This window comes from Sinocyclocheilus grahami, unplaced genomic scaffold (genome assembly GCF_001515645.1).
Source record: "Sinocyclocheilus grahami isolate Dianchi unplaced genomic scaffold, SAMN03320097.WGS_v1.1 scaffold313.1, whole genome shotgun sequence".
In the NCBI taxonomy this organism is placed as follows: domain Eukaryota; kingdom Metazoa; phylum Chordata; class Actinopteri; order Cypriniformes; family Cyprinidae; genus Sinocyclocheilus; species Sinocyclocheilus grahami.
This window is the reverse complement of record NW_015505492.1, coordinates 123,168-135,394: the sequence shown is the minus strand read 5'-3', so window position 1 is coordinate 135,394 and position 12,227 is coordinate 123,168. Positions and strand designations below refer to the sequence as shown.

Below are 12,227 nucleotides of genomic sequence, written 5' to 3'. Positions count from 1 at the left end.
TCTTTGAAAAAAGTGCATAATGTTTAAAATAATGTTTATAAACCTTATATAACTAAAGTTGCTTAAACAATTAGAAACAAAACAGAATCATGCATGTATGTTTAGTTTAATACAAAGGACCGAAAAACCAACCACTTTCTGCATTTAAAAACTTGAGATGCAGTAGGATGGGGAAAACCCGCTATAAAGTCTTGAGATATGTTTTTAAAAAGTTGAACTTACATGAAAATGTGATAATCATGCGTTCTGTGTGAACGGTTTGGTTTCGGTTTTGACATAAACAACATCATCTCCGCATTGATGTTCTTTTATCCCCGCAATATTTTGAATGAACAACGTAGCAGCGCCACATCTAGTGGGTTCAACTGGATAGGCTAACAAAATTAAAATGCAACAAATTCGAATGCAAAAACGTTGCATTCGAATTTGTTGCATTTGAATTTTGTTAGCCTATCCAGTCCAGAATGTGGATTTTTATTTCAAATTCAATGAATATTCGAAATTCGAGAAAAAAAAATTGACAGCCCTAATACTTACTGTTGTACTTTTCATCAAATAAATGCAGCCTGTGTGCGCATAGACTTTGTACAATTTGTTTAAACTCACTTTAGCTTGCAAACAAAAGTCCAGTTTTTCAAATCAGATTTAACTAATCATGAGCCTTTTACTGAAAATTAAGATAGTAGTTGAAGTTGGATAAAGATTTATTAATAGCCTAAAACCAAAAATTCCTTTAGCTGCAGCCGCACTCAACAGGAAGCTGCTGATTACACATCCTGACTCTTACCTTCTGTCTCAGAATCAGCAGGACACCAGAAGATGTCAGCTTTGAAAACCCAGGCAGTCTAGACATAACTCTCTCCCTCTCCTTCCTTCAAACTCATTTATGCTGCATCCTTGGATCTTCAATCAGGAGTTTATTGATTGAATATCAATTTTATTGAATGGCTGTTCAGAACTATTGAATTTGGAAGGGGTTTCTGGGAAAGCTTAAACAAGAACAACTTATTCTATTATAGGGCATGTAATGCCAAAATAAAAAGTTATTTTCACTTCATGTGAACAGAACATCAAAACTAAGGGACAGAGAACAATACTAGACAACTGATTCACCTTACATGTAAATAGGCCTACAGTGCTGTGAAAAAGTTTTTGCCCCCTTCCTGTTTAAAAATTTTTTTTTTTTAAAGATTCAGATCATTAAACTAATTTTAATATTAAACAAAGAAATAAGAAATCACTTAAATAGAACCTGTCTGACAAAGTGAAGCATGCTTAAATAGCAACACATTATGCCACAATCTAAAGAAATTCAAGAACAGATGAGCATCAAAACAGTTGATATGTATCAGTCTGGAAAGAGTTATAAAGCCATTTCTAAGGCTTTGGGAATCCAGCGAACCACAGTCAGAGCTATTATCCATAAATGGAGAAAACTTGGAACAGTGGTGTGAACCTTCCCAGGAGTAGCCAGCCTAACAAAATTACTCCAAGAGCAGCAGTTGTTGCTGCCAAGGGTGGCACAACCAGTTATTAGATTTAGGGGGCAATTACTTTTTCACGTAGTGCCAGGCAGGTTTGGACAGCTTTTTTCCCTTAATAAATGAAATCATTATTTCAAAACTGCATTTTGTATTTCCTCAGGTTATCTCTGTGTAACATTAAAATTAGTTTGATGATCTGAATCATTCAAGTGTGACAAATATGCAAAAAAAATTTTAAAAAACAGGAAGGGGGCAAAACAATTTTCACACTAGGCCTGTCACGATAAAAACTTTTTGTTGTGTGATATATTGCCCCAGAAATATTGCGATAAGCGATATTATTGTCATTTTAAAGACCATTTTATGACACTGAATATATAATCATAATGTAACAGCATAATAATGCAAGAAGGCCTACACACTTCCAAATGACAACAAATTTTACATTTTTAAGAATATTTAGATCATGGAAATTAAGTATCAAAATATTAGATAACTTAAAAAACCTGAATTAATAGTAAATAAACATTTTCTAACAAAAAGTGCAAAGTAACAAGTAGAAAAATGCACAAAGAACTTGTATGGAGATTTTTCCATCTACAGATTTTTCCCTTACCTTCTTTTCTCTGTAAATTAAAGGTGCACACTATTGCTGAAAAACACAATCACTACTTAGCAGTCAGATGTCCATATGCACAAAGGCACAGATCCCTAAACAAGGCCATATCTGCAGATTAAACTTTGTTTGTAGTAAAATTTGAACTAGCACCTCATGACTACACCACGTTATGTACGGGAAGCTGCAAAAGATGGAATGTACAAAACATGGTGACATTAAATGTTAAGTAAATATAATGGGCGATATATTGTGTCACCAAAAATGATTGAGGTCATGTACATATATTGCGCGACAAGTCGATATATTGATTATTGCGACATGCCTATTTCACACCACTGTATATTATAATTTGTGAAGACATCACAGCTAAATTAACTCATGCTTTAATGTGAGTAACATTTTTACAGACAAGTTCTTAAAATCCAACAAGTCCTAAAAAAACAAAATAAAAATAAACTACTTACAATTCCTCAGAAAAGTATTCAAGAAAGTTATTAAAGCACCACAATTTGTTCAGCAGACAAAACATTTTTTTACCGTTTTCACCCCCAGGCTTTGAGTTCATTGTCTTGCCATATTGTTATGCTTCATGGCAACAGACAATCCAGCCGTGACGCTCCCTCAAACACCCAACCCCTCGAACCAGTCATAACTGACTCTAATTTGTAGCTTTAGACATATTATCAGCCAGCTAAGCCCCTTTATTTCCATACAGCTGATTATACAGTAATCCAAAAATAGAGGGTAAGTAATGGCAGGTTGCTCTGCAGGGTAATTACCGGCCAGGACAGTGTGCGTCTGACAGTTGTTTGTGGGGTCTAGTGCAGACAGTGCTTGAATCATCACTAAATCTAATGCAGGCTCCACCAAGCAGCACAATGGAAAAAGACACAGCGTTTTTTGTCTAATAGCACTCATGCGTGAGGAGAGCAACGAGTGAAGAGTCAGCGCACTGTTCCTACTGCTGCCATATGCATCTAGCCGCTTGACTTGTTGCTTCAAATGGCTAATCACAAGAGGAGGTAGGCGCAATTTCTGCCCACGAGAGCAAGCATCTGTTGAGGTCATGCGTTGCATGAGTCATTAATTAATGACAGAGTTTGCACAATATTTATCCTCACAGACTACAAGTAGAGCCTAACGGTTGATGAAAACATATCAGCAAGCACATGTGGGGTGTCCTCAAAGTGTTCTAAGTTTTATGGCGTCCACACTGAAATACATCCCTAAAAGCACCAAATAAAGGCTAATAATTTGTGTCAATAGTCTTCTGTTACACTAAGACACCGTTTGTACATTTCAGAAAGACACTAATCAGATTTCTGAAGTATAAACGGTAACATGTAAAATGTGTTTATAGCATGAACATATATAGTCCTACCTGGAGAGCGCTGTTCAGGAAGCAGCTGTTCTGTCCCGGCTCATTGATGAGTCCTTTGCTGGGGGCGATTGATGTCATGGTTCGTGGGGTGAATATACCCGGTAAGCCACTGCTGCCAGATGCAAAGTAGTTTCTTTTCCATGACATGGTGGAAGAAATCAATATCGCTTGAATTCTAAATCGTCCCTCCGCTCAAAAATCCCAAGTTCATCTTTCCAAAGTTGAGGGGAAATGCATTAGCATTGTATTCAAAAGATGTAAGAAGAGATTAGAAAATAGTTTTAAAAAAATATTAGTTCTGGGAAAACGTTACAAGGGTGTTGGCTTCTTGTTGTCATCTTGCATCAGACAGAAAAAGCAAATGCCGTCTCTCGGCCTTGTTAACTGCTCTCTGGGATTTGGTTGTGGAATTTCACACCGCTATACTCAGTATTCTGGGTTGTGGGAGGTGTGGTGATCTTCACTGCAGCACTCTGTGCTACACCCTTAAACAGAAGCAACAGTGTGCAGATTGACGGCAAGAGTCTCGTCCTGTTGTAAACAAGTGTGAATCTTCACAACACTGAGTATCTGGAAAAATAAACAGAAATAAATATGTTAACAATGTTATCTCCTTGCACTCAATCCAATCTAAAGTTCAAGCATTTTTCATTTGCAGCAGCAAAGTGACCACAAGTCATTAATTTTCAATGAGAGTTGCTGATTTTCAGTGGATCATAGAAAGTTTTACTTCATGCAAATGGACAGTGTCAATTGATGCATCAATGTCTAAAAGGAGTGAATACACTGGAGCACATATCATCTCTGAAATACTGTAGTCTAGCAGAGACAAGATGGATGAGAAGTTAATGTTCTAGTGTCTGATCTCCCTATTGATTTATGATTACATCACTATGCAATCTGTCTCTGCTTACATATAGGGATATAATAAAATGCTGCAAAGATATAATAAATCCATATATTACATATATTTATAAATGGAAAAAAAATTTTTAGCAAGAAAACTAATTGCTTGTCGGATTAGAATGACATCTTATTTTTTTATCTAATTTTTTTTAATCTCATTTGATTTTCAAAAGCAATGGTATCACACAAATAACATTACAGCATCAAGCAGCAGGAACATCAGCAATAGACAAATGACCTTCCCAGTCGTTCTTTATTACTGATACTAAACTGCTAATAAAGCATTAAAATACATTTCTGAACCATTTCATCCAATTATTTAAAAGAACCAATTGACAAGATGGAGACTCACAAATCAGACACTACTGTGGATTTTATGCATGTTTTACCCAGCACAAGAATAATACTAGCATAACTATAAAAATTTATGTATTCATATATCCCTGATTTTTAAGACTGCATTAATTTCAATATCAAAACATTGCTTATATTTCAAGCTTTTCCATGACCATGGGAACCCACATAGGGACAGTTCACCCAGAAATATCAATTTTGTCATAATATCCTCACCCTCAAGTTGTTCTAAACCTGTATGACTTTGTTTCTTCTCCATATTTTGAAGAACACTAGGAACCAAGCAAAACTGGTCCTCCTCATTTTATGTTCCAGAGAATAAAGAAAGCCATTCAGATTTGGAACAACATGAGGGTGAATAAATGATGACAGTATTTTGGTGTGAACTATCCCTTAGAGCCATTTAGTGACCCACAGCAATAAAAATCTCAGTATGTGTGAACGCATCAAGTGAGCATAGACTCGCTCCACAAAACACAAACAGTGACGTCTTAACACTGTAGCTATGAAATTTCCTTTACAATCTGACTCAGATCTCATCCTGCACGCTAAAATAACACTTGGGTGCAGACAAGGATTTATCTGTTTGTCCCAGTCCAAGCCAGCATACAGAGCATCCCCTAGCTGAGTGCTGATGTGCTGCTTCGACACATGACTTACAGGTTGGCCTCCCAGACACGACACTCTGACATAACTCAACAAGTGATGTGATAGTCAAAGCTCTTAAACCAGTCTCCCACTGGTCAGCTTATATTAGCAGCACTTAGCCAAGCAGCAAACTTGCATTAAGGTGAAAAAGACAACCAACTAGGACCACATCCATCGCCTGCAACATTTAGATTTTACCTCAAGCTCCTGACAGCAGGTTTAAAAGTTGCAGCTTCGAGCGGTTCCTCTCAAGAGTTTAGCAAATCTGTCTACGTCCATCACCGTCTGATGTGCTTTTAACGAAAACAGACTTGAGGGCAGTTTTCAAGAAATGCTGAATAAAACAAGAGAGGGAAAGACAACAGAAAGAAAAACAAAAGCCACAGACAAAAGACTGACAGGAACAAAGACGACAAGATCCGAAGTGAATGGATGAACAGAAAAAGAAAAGGGGCTGATAGAAACTGAACTGGAGAGAGAAATTCTAGTAAGATGAGTGTTTATCCAGCTGTGAGTCAGCGGCTGACCTTACAATGCTGATGTCAATGGTTTCCGTGTCTGTGTTTATGGCTTTGAAACCACATTAACACCTAAATTCGCTCTTAAAATATGCCTTGCCTATAAACTACATGGTATAATGTCCGCTTTCAAACACCCATCTGCATTAGTCTTTGGGACAGATTTGTCAAGTGATGAGTGGGAAAGCTAACTGATAGCTCTCTCCAGATATTGCAGACCTCATTGGGCCATGCAAACAAGCCAAACAATGTTGAAAGCACCACAGAGCAGAGGTGTTTACACTAGGGATGCTCCGATCGATCGGCCGGAGATCGGTATCGGCCGATAATCACATTTTATGACTCGATCGGTACTCACTAACTTGGCCGATCTCATGAACCGATCGCAATTTGATAACGCCAACGTGTGACGACATACATGATGTGTGGGGACATAAATGATTTGGCGCTGCAGTCATGTCATCGCCGGTGTGGCAATGCTATGACGTTTCGAGAAACAATGAAAAATTAATTTGTCGTGTATGTTTGGCATGATGATATAATGAATGGATGGTTAATTTTTAACAGCAGATTTAGTGATGTTAGAGCTGATCTGCGCCTCACTGCACACGTCTGCGGCGCGTAACGGCTCTACGGCCACCAGAGCTGATCGTGGGTGCTCTAGTCAGTGCTTGTATTTATACCGTGTCTGAAGTGGCTAAAACTGCTTGGCTAAAATACTCTTTTGTGAGTTGTCATAGCCTACTCAATAGCATTAACACAGGCTTTACTCCTTTCAAGCTTTATCTGGAATGTCACCGTTTCTGTCACTGCAACTTCCAAATCAGGCGAACCCACACACACACACAAATGAAATGTTTGCCTGATGAAAAAAAAAAGTATTTAAAAAAAAATTTATTTAATATTTGCATCATTTATGATTTATTTTATCCACCCGTGACCCACCCGCAAATAATCAGAATGCATTTTTTTATTACCTGACCTGCGGATTATCCGCAGCGCCCGTGGATATAACCGTGACCGAACTATTTTGTTCTTTCAGTAGTTTAAATGTTTCCATTTCTTTTTTACTATTCAGTCTTATATTGGACTGTATTAAACCTTACGTGTTACATCAGACTTCTCCATGTTGGAGTTTAAATGTTTCTATTTATTTTGTCCTCTCTCTAACATTGGACAATGTTAAACCTAATGAGTTGCATCAAACTACTCCAATTAGCTCTTTTAGGAGTTTAAATGTTTCTATTTATTTTGTCCTCTCTCTAACATTGGACAATGTTAAACCTAATGAGTTGCATCAAACTACTCCAATTAGCTCTTTTAGGAGTTTAAATGTTTCTATTTATTTTGTCCTCTCTCTAACATTGGACAATGTTAAACCTAATGAGTTGCATCAAACTACTCCAATTAGCTCTTTTAGGAGTTTAAATGTTTTTTTTTTTATTTAATGTTTATTTTGTCCTCCACAGTTTACTATTGGATAATGTTTAAATAAACCTTGTGGGTTGCAACAGACTGCTCCATTTTGTTTGTATTTATTTTTGTCTTATATTAAAGGGGTCCTATTATGCTTTTTCACTTTTTAATTTTAGTCAGTGTGTAGTGTGGATGTTTGGCCATAAAAAAAGATATAGAAAGTTACAAATCTCAAAGTCCACTCCAAAGGGAGATATTTCGTTTTTTTAAAATCCCTTTTCAAGAACTACAACGAACGGCTCGTTTGGACTACAGCATTTGTTTTCCGGGCTTTGTGATATCACAAAGTGGCTCATTGGAATATCATTACAAATACTTCCCGCCTACAGAAATTCGAATGGTTGGGGGGTGGGGAGGGGCGAGGTCGTGGTTAGAACGCTTGGTTGAGTGAGTGCATCAGACGAGACGACGAAGAAGAAGTGCTGCTGCAGAGTTAGTGCATCAGAGAAAACCAAGAATAAGAGCTGCAGTGCTGTAGCGTCAAATTTTTGGCATGTCTAGAACAATTCTTACAAATCTAGCGTAGGGTCAGTTCTGGCAGGTCACGTTAGTCAAGCTCGCATCAGCTGACTCTCAGCTGATCCCCATCAACCTATGGGAATACAACACCTAAGTATTCATATATATGGTCCCGCAGTAGTATCAGCAGTTTTCGCATTGCTCAATAGCTAATTACCCTCCTCCATCCCCAACTCCTCCTCTGTCAGTCAGGATTCAGCCTTCTGATTCTCCTTGAATCAGACTAAGTCTAAAATGTGTACATAGCATTATTGAACTTAACGATATCTGCAATACATTTATGTTGGTTCTGTTCTGTTTACCCTGGGGGGTTATCGCTACTCTCCCTGCTCTCATCCATGCTAGGCTGCATGGATGCACAGGGAGTTCTTGCCCAGAACGGAACCATACCGCCAATCCAAACTGTATGCTAATTGTCAATCATCTTTGACGATAGTGGTCCTGACAGAAGTATAACACGACGTAGCTGGGCGCCACGGACAGATGCCGAATGGCGCCGCCGGTGTGCCTACACTCATAGAAAATAAAGTATTTGAATTTTAAAGACATGGCGCAACGTGACGTTTTTTTAATTGTATGAAATAAAATTGTAAATCATACAATTTATTTTTTAAGTAATTATGTATACTTAATAATATAGTATATAATTGTATGCATCCGTTTCATGTTTCCTGTATCACAGCAGACAATCTACAGTGCCAAGAACTCAGATTTTACTTAAAGTTCATGTGCCACAAAATGACAAGAAAACACATCAACAAGCTGAAAACAAAAGCAAATAAGACGGGGTGACCAGTGTATTACAATTCAAATCAAATGTGTCTTATAAACTTAACAGTTCAAACACACAAGTTTATTGAGATGAATCAGTCTGACAAACCCTTCCCTGTATAAGCTACATGAATCAGCTAGAGTGGCTAACGAATCAACATCTGACTCACTGTCTCAAACCTACAAAACTTTGTGTACTTACGGTTTGTGAAACAGAAATCATTGTAACTATGGACGTGGATGTGTAGTTTAATAGTTTTTATTAATAATAATAATAATAATAAATAAAATGCAATTAAATCATTAATTGTTTTATTTTTGCCTTATACAGCATCACCGAAGTAATCCTATAATAACTGTTTATATTTTAGTGCTGTTGGGACAGATTTTGCATGCATACATCATTCGCCTGAGCATGTCATATCCGTAAACAGAGAAAAGTATTTATTAACCACTAGAGGGCCAAAAGTCACAGTGTAACTTCAACAAATCTATTACAGTATCACCCTTCTCCATACATGCCACCTAATCGGAGTCTGAATTTGGGGGGGCAGAACACAGCCTAAAGGTTTCTGACAATTGCTCCCATGGCAGTTTGGCTCTACTCTGTTATGCAACATGATAGCCTATGGAAGACATCCAGCTCTTCATCCCACTGCCCAATGCAAGCCTCTAAACTGGCTTTAGTCCAGCATCATACAACTTTCCCTCATTGGCCAACAGGCTACAATTCAACCAGCAGTCACCTCGCACAGACAATCAATGCTGAGCAGCAAACAGCCTCTGCAAGCCACAAGGAACAATAACAGAAGAGGTCTATAAGAACAAAGATTAACCGCATCCATTGCAGATTTTATTTAATAAAATATGTTTAAGAAATATTAGGGTCTGACGTGAACTTGTGTCAATTGCATCTGCAACACTGAGCAACTGAGCATGTCCCACAAGCCTGGCATTTTCCATTTTAGGAAAAGCCAGGAAGACGCAGGTGACAGATCCCCTGACCCAATCTAACATAAGGTGTCACAGGATTATTCCTGCAATAATAGACTCTGCCGGGAACAGTGATGCCCATTTAGCCATCAGGGGTGAGAGAACGCCATCCCTCCCAGCCGCCACCTCTGACGCAGCTATCTGACATTTTCAATCCAGCAGGGCACATTTGTGCCACTAATGAAGTCTGTAATGTCTCACTGGTGAGAAGCTTTACACCTCAGTCTGACACCGTCCGCTTTGCCAAAGCTTCACTTGAACCAACAGTGAGAAAATATCCAACAGGGACAAAAGCTTGAGGGAAACATGTCGTCAGGCGACAGTGCGGTTGGATGAGCCTGATAGTCTTGGCATCCCATTTCTATTACTGAAAGTGAATGATAAACAAGCGAGCTATCTGGCCAAAGTGTTGCTACAGTTTACTTTAAGTGATTTAGAGGCCGTTTCATCAGAGGCTTTTTGCCATTTTATCTTCAAATGTCAAATGAACAATGCCGTTCAGACAGACAGGCTTGTGTGCAGCAAAAGCTATGTTTGGGATTTTCTCTGTCCAGTTAATTATATTAATAAGGCATAACTCTGCTTACGTCATCAGCCTCAACCTACTTTTAAAAGGCCGCTTCTGGAGTGCAAAAGGGCAAGAAAACCTTGAATGTTCACACTAGCGGCACAGGCTGATTTGCCATCTGAGAGAAGTTTAGTAGGACAATAGGAAACAGGAACAGGCCCATCCCTGAGTGATACGCTCTCCACGGTCTCCATTAGACCCAGACTGACATCATCCCGCAGCAGGAGCCCGGTGCTGAGAAAGCACAGGTCCAGGCTGGAGTGCAGTTATTTTCCACTAAACAGAAATAAGACAGGGTGGGCTGCAGTTGCCATGGAGACCTAGACCTGGTGCTGTTTTTGGAAGGATGAGGTGCAAGCACATAGGGCGGTCAAGCACAAGATACAGCCAGGCACAAACAGTGTCCTTATGTTTATATGTCCTATTCCAATACTTGCATCCAAGATGACTTAAGCATATATTCAAAATAAATGAAACAAGACATTTTTTGTTATACAAAAAATACTGAATAAATGCATATCATTGCATGGCACAGACCACATACCAGGAGATCAGAGGATGTGAGCCATGGTTGGAGAGTTTAGTCGTTCTCCTGTAAGCATGAGCCAGTGAGCATCACTTTGGCCTGGCACAAGCAACTGCATTTCCCTCGTACCATCTGTGAAGCTGTGAGGCCACCTGAATCTGGGCCAGTTCGCTACAAACTCTCTCTCCACAGCGCAGAGAGTCTGAGGACACAAATGCAACTATAGGGCAAATTTAGCTTGTCAGTCAGTAACTAGGGATGCAGCGATTAACCGGTTTCTCAATTAACCGCGCTTTAAAATGTCACGGTTAATTAATCGTAAAGGCTCCGCTACACCGAGTGTTTCTGTTGCACAGAACGGAACAGTTGCAACGTGCGCAAAACGAAAACAAAGTTACACTAGCGGTGCACCAGCTTAAAATGCTGTGCTTATCAGAGACACGGAGGCTACTACTAGGGCTGTAGTACTCGAGTCCGGACTCGAGACATTTATCTATCGTCTTCGGACTTGTCTCGGACTCGTTGGTGTTTGCACTCGGACTTGGTCATTGGACTCGCCAAATGTTCTCGTTGGTCTCAACCAAGTCTAGCAATATGCTTTTTTTTCTCCTTCAAAACAAAACCACATTTGCATGTCGCGCCTGAAAACGCGTGGAAAACACTAGGCGCGCCGCTTTCTCCTTCTTTCCAAAAGCACTCTGTAGCCTGCGCTCTATGCTTGCGCTCCTGTGGCGTCTGCCGTTGCTAAGCAACTATGACCTGTGCTCTCCATGAAGACGCGGAAGTTTCAGCAAAGGAGAAATGGATTTGCAGCACTAAATTATTTAGCAATGGGCACCGAAACGTGCTATGAAATAGCAGAGTTGGTGGATTTAGGCGCCAGAGTGCAGAATTCAGCACTCAACAAAACTCTGGCGTTTCAGCGATGACTCATCTGAACGCCTTTGATTGGCCATTGCATTAATAAACTCAATGGAATTGTATGTTACTGGTTGTAATGCTCACCGCTGTAAAAACAAAAAAAATGTTTTTGGTTTTATTTGTTGGCCCTATGCACAGTTAATTATTCATTTATTTATCACAAGTAATCATTGCAAAAAAAAAAAACTCCACTGTTATCACACATAGCAGAATTTCCTCATATCGTGCAGGACTATTAGAAAGGCAAAATCAATGCAAATCAGTGGATATGTCTGCTATAATAGGATAGGTGTGTTAAGGCCAGTTGGAGCTAAACTCTGCAGGGCATTGGCCCTCCAGGATCTAGTTTGGAGACCCCTGTCCTACAGAGTTGTTACTTTGCACATGCTTTTTGATCATTACAAATAATAATGTAAAATGATTTTCTTAGAATAGGAGATATGCTGTCTCTCGCATCACATACATTATCAATAGTTAAGTATGTGGTCTTGAAGAGGATCCTTTTTTTTCTCTCATTTGGACTCGGTCTTGACTTGGACTCGA

General features: G+C 39.1%; 1 protein-coding gene across 1 annotated transcript in view; it reads right to left on the bottom strand.

The window, feature by feature from the left end:
* LOC107601774 (inactive ubiquitin carboxyl-terminal hydrolase 54-like) overlaps nucleotides 1-12,227 on the bottom strand; it is a 56,676-nt gene that overhangs the window by 36,335 nt on the left and 8,114 nt on the right. Inside the window, exon 2 of the mRNA XM_016294067.1 lies at nucleotides 3,485-4,054. Within this exon, the coding sequence (XP_016149553.1) occupies nucleotides 3,485-3,631 (147 nt within the window). The 5' untranslated portion in view covers nucleotides 3,632-4,054. The remainder of the gene's footprint in view (nucleotides 1-3,484; nucleotides 4,055-12,227) is intronic.